A 14,737-nucleotide genomic window follows, 5' to 3' on the forward strand; every position below is an offset into this window, starting at 1 on the left:
TTTAAGGCTCTATCTGTCCCCTAATACCCTTTCACTTCTACTCAAGCGTCCGATCTCCCCCGAAGTCAGAATCCGGGCGGAATAAGGGGGGAAATCCTAGACCTAATATTCTCTTTTTATTAAAATTAAAATTAGTTATCTGGCTTGAAATCTTCTTGATAGGTCTGAACAACGTTTGGAACTAAGCCAAGCCGCGTCGCAAGACTCTAATTAAATCAGTTTCAAAAGTTGAATATTTAATGTTGCAATAAATGGTACGTAGGAAACAATAAACTGAATTGATAATAAAACATAATATGAATATAGCCCAAAATTTTATTTCTGAAACTAATTTTTTGATAATTTTCTGCTTTAGTATTACTACGATTATTATAATATAAATATATAGAAATGTTCAAAAGTTTTTTTTTTTTAAATCACGTATTGACATCGAAAATAAATCGCATTACAAAACGAACATAATAGTTTGAGTGACAATTTAAACAAAAATATATTATTATTTAGAAAACATATTGCTAATTGATTTTATTCAGGGGTTACAGTCAATATTGTTGTTAATGTGGTAGCGACATACGCTTGGCGTTCCTCCATAGAAACAGCCCACTGAGTTTCTCGCTGGATCTTCTCAGTGGGTCGAGATTCATATCCGGTGATAGATTCTGCGAAGCACTGCTCTTGCTAGGACTAGTATTAGTAAATTCTCTCTGGTTAAGCCCGTACGTGAGCTTATCTACCCTTTCAGGAGTAGCTGGAATAGCGCCTTATGCTACCACCGAATAGATAGGGCTTACTTAGTTGGACAGGCGGTTTTTTGTTAGCAATTCACTAGCTTCATATCAATAAAATAAATTAGAAATCTGTGTTTTTTTTACTTTCAGAAAAAGCAAAACAGTCAATTACGCTTGTTCATGTGTATAACAAAAGTATTTATGAATATATTTAGAAAGTGTAGGATTTTTTTTTGAAAACGCCAATGATGGAAAAAAAGAAAATCTGATACATAAACAAATCTAAATCTGTGCATGACTATGGTCGAATTTGATGAACATAAAAAAATCATCGTCACATCACATTGAATTATTAACAAATTTATTTTTGAAGAAATGTATTATAACTTTGAAAATATAAAGATACACAATTGATTCATAAGAAATTATTTAAACAGCCGCAAGATTAACTAATTATTATTATGTTAAGAGCAAAACTAATTTATGGGAAGATATGAAAACAAAAAACAAAAAACAAAACGAATCACAGAATAAATTAAACTTTGAGTAGTTTGATCCTTATCTACATTGCAATAAATGCTACAAAATCACTTGCACTAAATAAATTATCTCAGAGGCATCACGTACATACAATAAAAATAAATCTAAAGCAAACACGAGTAGCTTGTGATTGGTTGGTGGAGGGATCAAGGGTAGATAACTTTCTTTAGTCTCTACATTTTGATGTCACAGTAGCTATATGTTACAATTCAAAAGGAAAATCAATATACAAAAAAAAATTCCCCGACTTCATATCTCAAGGTCGGTGGTGTCATTGACTTTATCTAGCTACCCTCTTTTTTTTATTGCCTTTGTAGGCAGACGAACATACGGCCCGCCTGATGGTGAGTGGTTACCGTCGCCCATGGACTTCAGCAATGCTAGGGGCAAAGCCAAGCCGCTGCCTACCGACCCTTGACCTGAGTACCCACTCAGAATATTAAAATAATTGATATATTATGAATGAACATGCGACGTCTGATTAGTAGATAAGTACACAAAACGTTTAATTTCGAGATTTAGCTTAGTTTCACAAATACATATTCTTCATAGCTAGAGGGGAAATGTATTTGTCCTACTAGTTAAATCATTTTTTCCTATTAACTTAAACAATTTACTGAATTAGAGGTACAATACTACCAAGAGACTCCGCATAGTAATCTGGTCGTATTGTGTGTGACAACATTTCTTCTTTGGTAGTGTTCGTTAAAACTAATAAAGTGTTGAAACCAACTGCTTTCCCTAGAGATACATCTTGGGCGATCCTGAAAAAAAAACAATTTATTATATACAAAAAAAAGTTTTATATCTCATATTTGTCATCGATTTTTTTGGATTTTTTTTTAATTATTCGATTTAGTTGATTGTGGCTCATCTGATGCGTATTGTAAACCTGTAGGGAAGGTACCATAAAACTGTCTTTTATGCTTCGAAGCAGTCCTGAATTCCAGTTTAATGACCGAGCCAGCAGTTATACAATACAATTGAGACTCGACCTCATGTCTCCAAGTGGGTGGTGGTATTCACGTATCTATGATATAGATATAGATATAGATATCACATATCTATAATCTTTACCCGCTTTATTTCAGGGGGCAGCGACCTCTTGAAGTCGTCGTGGCCTAAAGGATTAAGACGTCCGATGTATTCGTGTTGAGCGACGCATTGGTGTTCGAATCCCAGGCGGGTACCAATTTTTTTAATGAAATACGTACTCAACAAATGTTCACGATTGACTTCCACGGTGAAGTAATAACATCGTGTAATAAAAATCAAACCCGCAAAATTATAATTTGCGTAATTACTGGTGGTAGGACCTCTTGTGAGTCCGCGCGGGTAGATACCACCACCCTGCCTATTTCTACCGTGAAGTAGTAATGCTTTTTCTTTGTTTATTGCTTTGACTTTTCGAATATCTCACAGTTTCCCTGGTTAAGTTGTTGTGGTAAAAGCAGTTTTCATTTTGTCTAGAACTCACCAAAACCAATGAAAATACTAATACATATTATTGAAATGAAACTTCTTTAGGCGCGATGAGCTAGGTCATTTCTCTTATTCACATACCCTATTACAAAAGAAATTTGATTGAAGGATGACAAATGAAGGAAACCACAATACTACAAACCACAAAAGAAGTTTCACTTCTTACACGTGCACCAAGTTGCACGCGCACCATTTTTTATAATAATTCATATTTATACGTATTACTCACATGTCACCGATAAAAAGAACTCGACTGGGATCGGTGATGCCGGCTCGCTTCATAGCGAATTCACCGAAAACCCTTCCTGGCTTCCCAAGCAGCACGGGCTCTCGTTTCACTTCTACCGTAACCAGATCTGTAAAAACTCCCGTCCCTACGAGAAACAAGTAGAATCAGAATCAAATATAAATTTTTTCGTATCGAAGCTCGTGCGATTTCTGCTGCAAAAAAAATTTTTTTTTTCACCCGTTAAAATGCAGGTAGAAATACTCGTCGTGGTTACAATACTTAATTGAAATACCCCGTTTTTATTTATTTATTTAAATAATTTAAATTGAATGTAGACCCGTCATTAAACAGTTAATGTAAAAAGTATATATAGGTTACAGAAACGAAAAAAATCATAAATGTTTAATAATAAATTACTGTTTGATTTTTTATTTCAAATCGCCCCATTTGTTTAATAGGCGACACTCGCTTGTATTGCCACAGTACAACGTTTTGAAAATGAATGAAGAATACATATTTGAAAATATTAGTAATTGGCGGTGCGTTCGTATTTCATAAAAAATCTTTAACATTCAAAACAGTCGAGGTATCGTACAAACGCAACGGAATCTGTTTCAAGGTTATGAATTTATTCGATTATTTAAGAATTAAACACTATCGAGAAAATTCTATACAAATTACAGTTCTAAAATTAGAATAACGTTCATTATAATCTAAATGTTGAACTTTAAAAATAAGCCACCAACCTTAACCAATAATAAAATCATAATTGTCGAACATAAAAAAACATAGCGGCAAATACATTTTCGAAATTGCACACACGTAGAAACATAAACAATGGGATAAACGCAAACAAAGGACAATGCCCATTTTCTATGGGCGTTTGGGCCCCTAAAAAAAGTTGTCGCGTCATGATGGTTTTAACTTAATTTGATAGACAAACAAATATCGTTTCATATTCAGAAAACTATTTTTATATTCTCACCCAGGTTTAAGAGAAATCTGTTTTTTTCTGCAGCTAAAATTAAGTTGTTAAATGTTTTTTTTTCGAAATCAATAATTGCTTTCATCATTATTTACAGTATTAAATAAGTTAATTGTGTTTAATGTTGCTAGAAATAAGCCCATGTACATTTTATTATTATTATATCCTCATAATAATAATAAAATGAAATGAAAATCCGGAAGCCGACAACGTTATTGTTGTTGTTGTTTTTAAATTCGCCAATAAGCAGGCAAAGAGCCTATACAGCCTAGTCTGTCGTAGTTATATATTTTTATGTCAATAAAAAGCCGGTGTATCTCTTTTTATTGCTTTTTGGGAGTTTTGACGTCAACTCGAAGAATAGCTCATTGAGTGAGTGCGAATTTCAGCAACCTTTTATCTTGCAAAAAAAAAAACAGTCACTGCTATGTTAGCCACAGTTTTATTCCAATGCCTCAATAATCGTGAACAACGATTATCGACGCTTAATACACAAAACAGCGCCTAATTTATATATTATACATCACAATAAACTATTAAAAAAATCTTAAAATAAAACTTCAAGTGACGCTTTACTCGGGTTGCTGCCAAAACTCTCTGATCATATAATAATATAATAAGAATAGAGTAATGGTAGGCTATTGAGATTTTTACTAATGGAATCATTAATATCTAAAAATATTAAATAAAATAACTCATGGTTTAAAGTAATAATTATTATTACAATATATAAATATTGAATTGAACAAAAATAAACTAAAAAGTCTGTGAATTATAACCATTAGTTATTTTTTTTAATTTGTTGTTCAAGTTACAGACAACTCTTTCGTTTGGCAGCATATAAGTTTATTATAAGGTTGTATGGGCTAAGCCCTTTGCCTATTGGCGAATTTAAAAACTATGGCACTCAGTTGTGGGATGTTATCAAATAAGTAATTTATTTTTTTGTAGAACAATGCCAGGGTGAAAGAAATGTTGATACATAAACTAAACAATGTAAAAAAATGAGGCATAGTTTTTCAAGTACAAATAGTTTTGACATAAAGTTGGCCCACTTTTGGGCATTGTCCTTTGATGTACGACGCACAGCGGAAAAATTTACGTTGAAATAAATTTAAATTTTGCCGTGAAAATATTTGCGAATACCGCGCTTAACTCAATGCAAATTTTTATTGATGCGAACTCGGATGTAGGTTCAATGGTTTTGTGTCTCTATGCAATAAAACGTATGTTATTTTCATTGTAAATACTTATATTGTATTTTTAAAAGTTCCGAATCCATATTTACGCGCTACTTAAATGGTTGCTTCATATTGGAATTTATTATAGATTGAAAACCGATTCAATATAAATGTTTACATTATTAATTGCTTGGGTGAATGTTTCGTCAGAGAGCTCTTGTATTTTTAGTCAGCATGTGAGAACGCCTAAGCGTTCCAAATAAATCGAGCTCTGTGGCCATTATCGAATGATACGGCGATGTGTTTCCAACTAAATCAAGCTACGACTTCCTGGCTATCCGTCTGCGGTATTTATGTGTATTAACTGAACCATTTCATTAATTCTTGTCTTAATTGGTGTCAGGCGAGCTCAACGAAAAAAAAAATTAGTGACAGCAAATTGAACCATAAATCCATTTTGTGGTTAGTAGTGTTAAAGTCAGAAAAAGTAACAGAAAAATCTACATGATAATGTACTAATCAGTATTAGATTTACCTCTCTCTTACATTTTTTTTTTCGAACAATGAAACACGTGCAAAAGTTTTTAGTTAAAACATGCAAGATATATGTATATACATATAAAAATATGCGCCGGAATATTTACCTAAACCCAAAAGACCAGTTTTCATGGGCACCATCCTATCAGTCGCCCCATTTATGAAGAGGACCTCAGGTCTTTTCAGGTAGGTTATGGCTCGGTACATTTTCGGCAAGTTTATCTTAAAGTCGCTGTCAAAAACGACTGCTCCTATCTCTTCATCGTCTTCTAAATACTGGATGTATTCGCCATAGTACTCCGGCCCTAGATCTGGCTGCAGGCAAAATTGCATCTTTTGTATTAAGTAATGAAAAGAAACAAATGTAAATGTTTGAACATTCATATTTTCATGAAAATTTAGGTCAACTTGTGCTTCAAATATTTCTTGTGTCATAACAATTCTATTTTTGAACACTGTTTCATTTGAAACCTAATAAATTTAAAATTAAGTAATAAAAAAACATTAATGTTAATTATGACATTTATACGGGAGCCATTAAAGACTATATTGGCAACTGACAAAAACAAGAAGAGGTTGTATTTTGTGTGTGTGTTACTCAATGATTTTTTATTTTTACATAATATAAAATATCATTGGTGTTACCTCAGAACTTTTTTGTAAGTGAAACGATTTCGAAAATTCATTTCTTAACTGAGAGCTTATTCTTCTCATATGGTCCGATGTTTTTTAGTTAACCTTAATAATGCATAGTCAATAATGCATATTATGCAGTAAAATAGTCGTTAAAAGTCAAATAATCAATTATGCATTATCATAATTCATATTTGATTGACTTCATTTACATTCTCTGTTATATTTCTCAGTATACCAGTACATACTTTGTCGAAGCCGGTTTCCTCTTTTGTATTTTTTTTGCATTATAAGTCTTTAAAAATCATTTAATCAATTATGCATAATAATGCATATTTGATTCAATTACATTCTCTATTATATTTCTCATTATGCTTTGTCGAAGCCGGTTTTCTCTTTTGTATTACAACTGGATTTGTAGGTAGCATTAGGAATGTTACACTATTCAATCTATTTATTATTTTACTCTTTTTTAAGAGTAAATATTTTTACATATAGTTTTATCTGTCGTTTAGAAGATTTTCAATACTTACACCTTCCTTGCATTTGAATCCATGTGCTTCTAAGACTCTTTTGGTCTCAGTACAGGTTACACAGTAAACAGTTTTATTGAATGTAACTGATTTAAGGTACTCTGCCACTGCGATAGATGGAATGATCAGGCTCTCCTAAAAAGTGTTCCATAATTAATTTGAAGGACAGCCGATAACATCAATTAAAAACGATTATTACAACAGAAAATCAAATACAGGTCTTCATATATAGGTTTTTATGATAGACAGATGATGATCGAACAAGCTTGCATTTTTTTGTTTTATTTTTTTATTGCTTAGATGGATGGACTAGCTCACAGCCCACCTGGTGTTAAGTGGTTACTGGAGCCCATAGACATCTACAACGTAAATGCGCCACCCACCTTGAGATATAAGTTCTAAGATCTCAGTATAGTTACAAAGGCTGCCCCACCCTTCAAACCGAAACGCATTACTGCTTCACGGCCGAAATAGGCAGGATGGTGGTATCTACCCGTGCGGACTCTCAAGAGGTTCTATCACCAGTGAAAAAATATTTATATAATATTATAAATGAACATATAAAGAGGTATTTAATAATATGAATAATATATCGAGGGATGAAAGGCTAATTGGTTTAAGTGACATATAGCTTAATACGCGACATTTATTTTTGTAATTAAAGGTTCGTTTTATTTGGTATCAGTATCAACAATTCGATGTTTTTAATAGAACTCCAATTAAGCTTACTCCATTTAAATAGCTGAAGAAGTTGTTTTTTTTGTTATGATATTGTACTCCAAATTTTAAACTTTAAATGGTTCTCCTGTAAAGTTGCAAAAATGGCGCTTGTTACGCGGTAAGCGGTTTTGTAGTTTTAAAAAAAACTTTATTTTAATACACACTTAATTTATTTATCCTTTACAAAAATCTGATGTTACATGAACAGAGTTACGATGTTATAAGCTTGAAGATTGATGACGAGCTCCTAAGTTTCAAGGAGAAAGAGAATTTATACATGAATAGTATTTACTGAACAATTAGTAAATGAGTCATTTAGACTATGAACCTTTTTGGTAAACATATTTAGAATCCATAACGACACAATTAGTAAATGATGGAATATTACCAATGTGAAAGGAATACAATATTAACTAATGTTCTAATTCCAAATGAAGATCTGATGTAAAGTAAACAATATACATTTATGATTTAGTAACATGAGGAAATAAGTATGTTATAAAGTAACAATGACTAGAGGTCCCGCAGTAGTCGAAATTCGACTATAATTAATTGGAATTGTAAGTTTGTACACTATTATGATTGTATTTTGTACTTCTATAATCACAAATTTCGCCAAGGCTACTCTATAAAAAAATATTAATAAAGACAAACAATATTTAATCTATTGTCAATTTGACAACAGACGTCAAAAACAAAAGTTTGACAATAAATAAATAGTATGAATGCGTGTGTGCGTCAAATACATGGTATGTAGTGTGTGTAATGTTTTCTTTATTGATTTAAAGTATCTTTTATGCATTATTTTTAAAAAATATTAGTATTGTGCACTTCTTCTTTATACTCTCTATAAGTGAGGAAAATGTCATACTGCTCCGTCCGCGCAATTTTCGGAAAAAGGGATACAAAGTTTTTGCTTCACGTATTAATATATAGATTTAGAACTGAAGAACTAAGAGTTAGAGTACATTATGTGTTTATGAGAATTGATATATGACTTAGGTACTAGTGTGAGGGGCATAACATAACACGCTTAAGCCAAATAGTCTTTCACCTGTCGATGCGTAGATAGATATTAAGCACTTAAATAAAGAGCAAATTTTGTATCTGATGCAGGGATCGAGGTAGGTGTTTTTTTTATATTGTTTTTTTTTGTTGCTTAAATGTGTGATCGTGTTTATGTGCCACCTAGTGTTAAATGCTTAGAGAAGGCCATATACATTGACAACGTAAATGCCCCCAACCACCTTGAGACATTAATTCTATGTTTTAGTTTTTACAGTACAACGGCTGCCCCACCATTCAAACTGAAACGCATTGCCGCTTCACCGCTGAAATAGTTGGAATCGTGGTACCAAATCGAGCGGGCTCACAAGACACTTTACTAAGTTACTACTAATAAAAAATTATCACAATAGCTTTTATTAGTTAAAAATATGTTTGAGCAGTGTCAGAGCGAAAGTAATTCCCATGAAAAGCGAATTTCATCGAATACACGCTTTTGTTCTGATTCTAGAGTTCTAATTCAACACTTACAAAGCCGTTGTCAATGCTGGCTGCTTTGAATTGAGCTTCATAATTTGCTCTGGATCGAAGGCTGTTATTGGATACGAAATTTACTGTCTTCCCGCGTTTCTTCATCTGTTTAAAGAACTCTCCGACTCGCGGCAAAGAATCTTGAGTCCATATAACACCTGTGATTTAAAAATCTTGTATTTTATCATTTGATAATCAGTCTAACTTTTTAAAGTGGCCATTGAAGATCGGTAAACTTTCTAAATTGACAAGTTGCGTACTGAGCTTTTGTTTCCGGGAAATAGTGGGTCGCGTGTCCGATCCGGTGGTAGCTTCTGCAGAGCACTGTTTTTGCTAGGGCTAGTGTTATCAAATTCTCTCAGGTTGAGCCCGTGAGCTCACCTACTCGCTCGCCCTTTAGGCTATCAATGCTAAGGTACGGGAAAATATATTAGACTGACTGTGTGATGCAGTAGCTAACGCTCCTATCTGCTGGGCCTGGGTCAAGGTTCGACTTCCCCATCGAACAAACATTCGCGTGACGAACAGATTGGCTTGTCATTTGTCTGACTGTTTCATATATACAAGACATCTAAATGTCTTCCTAGTTAGGGGCCAAACGACTGTATGTGATTTGTCCTCAATTATTTAATATAAATAAGCTTTTATTAGCTTTGTTTAGCCTCCGCTATAAGATATTTTATATATTATATATATTATATATTTTGGAGGTTGGTGCTTCCCGCTTCCGTAGGTTTAACCCGCGATTCCCTACAAGTGACCCCTGGGTGGTGCTAAACGGGAGCCGAAAACATAACCGGTGGTAGGACCTAGTCCGACTGGCTGGCGACCACCCTCCAACTAGAGTCCGCCGCCAAATAGCCTAGCTGTGTTCCGGCGTGTGGGTTGGAGAGCCAGTTCTATCCCTCCCCTTTCCCCTTCCTTGTTGGGGGTGAGTCTTGGTGACGCCTGGAACTTGCGGAGCAGACGTGCGTGCAAGCTCACGGGGCGTGATTGACGGGGGTATAGGGAGACCCAGTGAAACGGTACCCGCTGCCGCCCGCCGGTCAGTAGGGGACCTGAACCCGGGTGTCTCTACTAAACTCCGCCCCGGGAAGCTGTCCCGCCAACCGGTGTAAAATCCTGTCGTGCGGTCGTCGTGCCGGAGTCGGAGACCGGAGTGGATCCCGGCGATCGCACGCAGAGTGGACTGGGGGCCCTTCCATGCCCTGCGTCGGTCTCTCACGCAATCCGTGGTCGAGCGCGTACTATGCTCCGCGCTTCATTCAGGTGTTGCCTCGATCTCACCTCCAACATCCTACCTCTCCTAATCCTACTCTCCGAAAATTTAACAACTATGAAGTCGACAAAAAAAAGAAAAGGGTTTCACAGGCGGTTCCCCATTCCACATTTAATGTGGATTTCAGCAATGTCAGGGGCCTACATAGCAACCTTGACGCCGTACACCACCACCTTGAGACGGCGCAGCCTGCCCTGCTTTTTTTTAACGGAGACGCAGATATCTGCTCCGGATGATACCTCATACCTTGAGTACCCCGGCTACGTATTGGAGCACAACTTCCTGCGTAAAGCCGGGGTGTGCGTATTCGTCCGGGCTGATGTCTGTTGTCGCCGTCTTCGGGGCCTCGAACAACGGGACCTGTCCCTGTTGTGGCTGCGCGTAGATCACGGGGGTCGTAGCCGAATCTACGCGTGCCTGTACAGGTCCCACAGCAGTGATGCAGGTTCAGCTCTGTTTGAGCATGTGCAAGAGGGGACTAACCGCGTGCTTGAGCAGTACCCATCTGCGGAGGTGGTGGTTCTTGGAGACTTTAACGCTCACCACCAAGAGTGGTTGGGGTCCAGAACTACTGACCTCCCGGGTCGGACTGCCTACGATTTCGCCTTGGCCTACGGCTTCTCCCAGCTGGTGACACAGCCCACCCGTGTCCCAGATATCGAGGGGCACGAGTCTTCTTTGTTGGGCCTTCTGCTGACCACAGATCCGGCCGGATACAGTGTGGTGGTCGACGCTCCGCTTGGATCGTCTGATCACTGCCTTATTCGTGCTGCCGTACCACTCTCTCGTCCTGATCGTCGAACGACGACCGGGTATCGAAGAGTTTGGCGGTATATGTCAGCAGATTGGGATGGATTGCGTGAATTTTACGCATCCTACCCATGGGGGCGGTTCTGCTTTTCCTCTGCTGATCCTGACGTCTGTGCGGACCGTCTTAAAGACGTGGTGCTCCAGGGGATGGAATTGTTTATTCCCTCCTCTGAAGTGCCCGTTGGGGGTCGCAGCAGACCCTGGTATAACAATGCCAGCAGGGATGCTGCACACCTCAAGCGGTCCGCATACGTGGCATGGGATAATGCCAGGAGACGTCGGGATCCTAACATCTCAGGGGAAAGGCGGAAATATAACGCCGCTTCCAGGTCCTACAAGAAGATAATTGCCAAGGCGAAGTCGGAGCACGTTGCTAGAGTTGGCGAGCGATTGAAGAGCTATCCCTCCGGGAGCCGTGCTTTTTGGTCGCTCGCCAAAGCTGCAGAAGGAAACTTTTGCAGGTCTAGTCTCCCACCACTGCGCAAGTCCGATGACAGTCTGGCCCACAGCGCGAAAGAGAAGGCTGACCTTCTGGTCAAACTCTTCGCCTCGAACTCGACTGTGGACGACGGGGGTGCCACACCACCGAACATCCCCCGGTGTGATAGCTCCCTGCCGGATATCTGCTTCACACAGTGTGCACTCAGGCGGGAGCTCCGACTCCTGGACGTCCATAAGTCGAGTGGGCCAGACGGCATCCCCGCAGTGGTTTTGAAAACGTGCGCCCCTGAGCTGACACCTGCGCTAACGCGTTTGTATCGCCTCTCTTATTGCACTAACAGGGTTCCGTCTTCATGGAAGACCGCCCATATCCACCCTATCCCCAAGAAGGGTGACCGGTCGGACCCATCGAGCTACAGGCCTATCGCGATAACTTCCTTGCTTTCCAAGGTGATGGAGCGAATTATAAATACACAACTCCTGAAGTATCTTGAAGATCGCCAGCTGATCAGTGACCGACAGTACGGTTTCCGTCACGGTCGCTCAGCTGGCGATCTTCTTGTATACCTTACTCACAGGTGGGCTGAAGCCTTGGAGAGCAAGGGCGAGGCTCTTGCCGTGAGCCTTGATATCGCGAAGGCCTTCGACAGGGTCTGGCATAGGGCACTTCTGTCGAAGTTACCATCTTACGGAATCCCCGAGGGTCTCTGCAAGTGGATCGCTAGCTTTTTGGATGGGCGGAACATCACGGTCGTTGTGGACGGTGATTGTTCTGATACCATGACCATTAACGCTGGCGTTCCACAAAGTTCGGTGCTCTCCCCCACGCTTTTCATCCTGTATATCAATGACATGCTGTCTATTGATGGCATGCATTGCTATGCAGATGATAGCACGGGGGATGCGCGATATATCGGCCATCAGAGTCTCTCTCGGAGCGTGGTGCAAGAGAGACGATCAAAACTTGTGTCTGAAGTGGAGAACTCTCTGGGGCAAGTCTCCGAATGGGGTGAATTGAACTTGGTTCAATTCAACCCGATAAAGACACAAGTTTGCGCGTTCACTGCGAAGAAGGACCCCTTTGTCATGGCGCCGCAATTCCAAGGAGTATCCCTGCAACCTTCCGAGAGTATCGGGGTACTTGGGGTCGACATTTCAAGCGATGTCCAGTTTCGGAGTCATTTGGAAGGCAAAGCCAAGTTGGCGTCCAAAATGCTGGGAGTCCTCAACAGAGCGAAGCGGTACTTCACGCCTGGACAAAGACTTTTGCTTTATAAAGCACAAGTCCGGCCTCGCATGGAGTACTGCTCCCATCTCTGGGCCGGGGCTCCCAAATACCAGCTTCTTCCATTTGACTCCATACAGAGGAGGGCCGTTCGGATTGTCGATAATCCCATTCTCTCGGATCGTTTGGAGCCTCTGGGTTTGCGGAGGGACTTCGGTTCCCTCTGTATTTTATACCGTATGTTCCATGGGGAGTGCTCTGAGGAATTGTTCGAGATGATACCAGCATCTCGTTTTTACCATCGCACCGCCCGCCACCGGAGTAGAGTTCATCCATACTACCTGGAGCCACTGCGGTCATCCACAGTGCGTTTCCAGAGATCTTTTTTGCCACGTACCATCCGGCTATGGAATGAGCTCCCCTCCACGGTGTTTCCCGAGCGCTATGACATGTCCTTCTTCAAACGAGGCTTGTGGAGAGTATTAAGCGGTAGGCAGCGGCTTGGCTCTGCCCCTGGCATTGCTGAAGTCCATGGGCGACGGTAACCACTCACCATCAGGTGGGCCGTATGCCCGTCTGCCTACAAAGGCAATAAAAAAAATAAAAAAAAAGACTGTTGAATCTATATATGCCTATGACGTATAATTCCTCGGTATTCACAAATTTCGTCTTTTAAGATATTCCCGGAAAGAGATGGTCTGGTGATATCCCATATTGGCACGATATATGCAAAATGACAATTTTTAGTAAGAGTTTTATAAACAATTAAACCGTAAACGAAGACATTTCTGCATTTCGTTGAGATCTACAGTAGGTATATAGTAAAAAAAAACCCTAAAATAGTTCATATTGTTATTTGTCTTGATAGTGATTTGTAATTAATGTGTTTGCATGAAAAATCTCCTTCGATAATGGAATGGCCTTCCTCTTCAGTACGAAGGTCGAATGAGGTCATCGATGTAACAATAACCACGGGACTTAGATCCCGTAGGAAATCAGTTTAATATGGAAAGCTTTTCACTTATTTTATTATTGAAGCAATATGCAATTTTTCTGCCACATATTGGTGATGATTAAATAAACACTTTCATTTAACTTCAATTTTTCAAAACATGAAAATCCAAATCAAAATCATAAAACAATGATCGAATAAACAAATTACTAATACGAACATATTATTATACAAATAATATGAATTATGTAACATACCATCACAATCGGAGAGGACATGGTCGAAGGAATCTAGAAATTTGTGCAAGTCTTCAACACTTAAATCTAATAAATGTTTAGATTCAATACCCATTATGCTTAACACTTTGAGACGTTTTTTTTTGTATACTATAATATTAAAACACGTGTGCACTTAATCTTACTGTGTGAGTGACTGCGCCCGCGTCACCTCGTACGTAAATATAAGCGAATGTTCTAATGGGACTGTTTCCGTTTAATTACGATTTTGTGACGTCATACGGTTTTTCTACGTTTGACGTATAGGTATTTGCATTCTGTTTTTGAGGTCAATTCAGTAATTTTGCTGTCGCCTAACAGCCTGCTGAGATTATGGCACATCTGATGGTGAGTGATCACCGATGCTCATGAACACTAACGATGCCAGGAGTACAAGAGCCATCAAAGAAGATCGTGGGCATATTTTGTCAAATGAATTTTCATTAAATAATGGCATTTGCTTGTTCTTCGTGTAAATGTTTTGTCAGTCTGCTGTAACATAGCAATGTAACATTACCGTTAGTTACACTGCTATGCCGTTTAAGTCTCAGATAAATTGAAGCTACGCATAAATTATAACTATCTGATGTCGTTATAGTAAACTTAAAAAAATATTCAAATATTTTCAGAACTGAAATGTTTATAATATCA

At 38.4% G+C, this 14,737-nt stretch overlaps 1 protein-coding gene across 1 annotated transcript; it reads right to left on the reverse strand.

The window, feature by feature from the left end:
• Positions 1–297: 297 nt before the first annotated feature.
• LOC149500188 (uncharacterized) lies at positions 298–14,257 on the reverse strand. The gene is made up of 6 exons (XM_089737410.1): positions 14,069–14,257; positions 9,105–9,262; positions 6,849–6,983; positions 5,790–5,997; positions 2,980–3,124; positions 298–2,032 (listed from the first exon to the last, which is right to left on the reverse strand). The coding sequence occupies exons 1-6, from the start codon at positions 14,160–14,162 to the stop codon at positions 1,882–1,884; spliced, it is 891 nt and encodes a 296-aa protein (XP_089593536.1). The 5' UTR covers positions 14,163–14,257; the 3' UTR covers positions 298–1,881.
• Positions 14,258–14,737: the final 480 nt, after the last annotated feature.

Source organism: Bombyx mandarina, chromosome 23 (genome assembly GCF_030267445.1).
Source record: "Bombyx mandarina strain Sakado chromosome 23, ASM3026744v2".
Taxonomy (NCBI): Eukaryota; Metazoa; Arthropoda; class Insecta; order Lepidoptera; family Bombycidae; genus Bombyx; species Bombyx mandarina.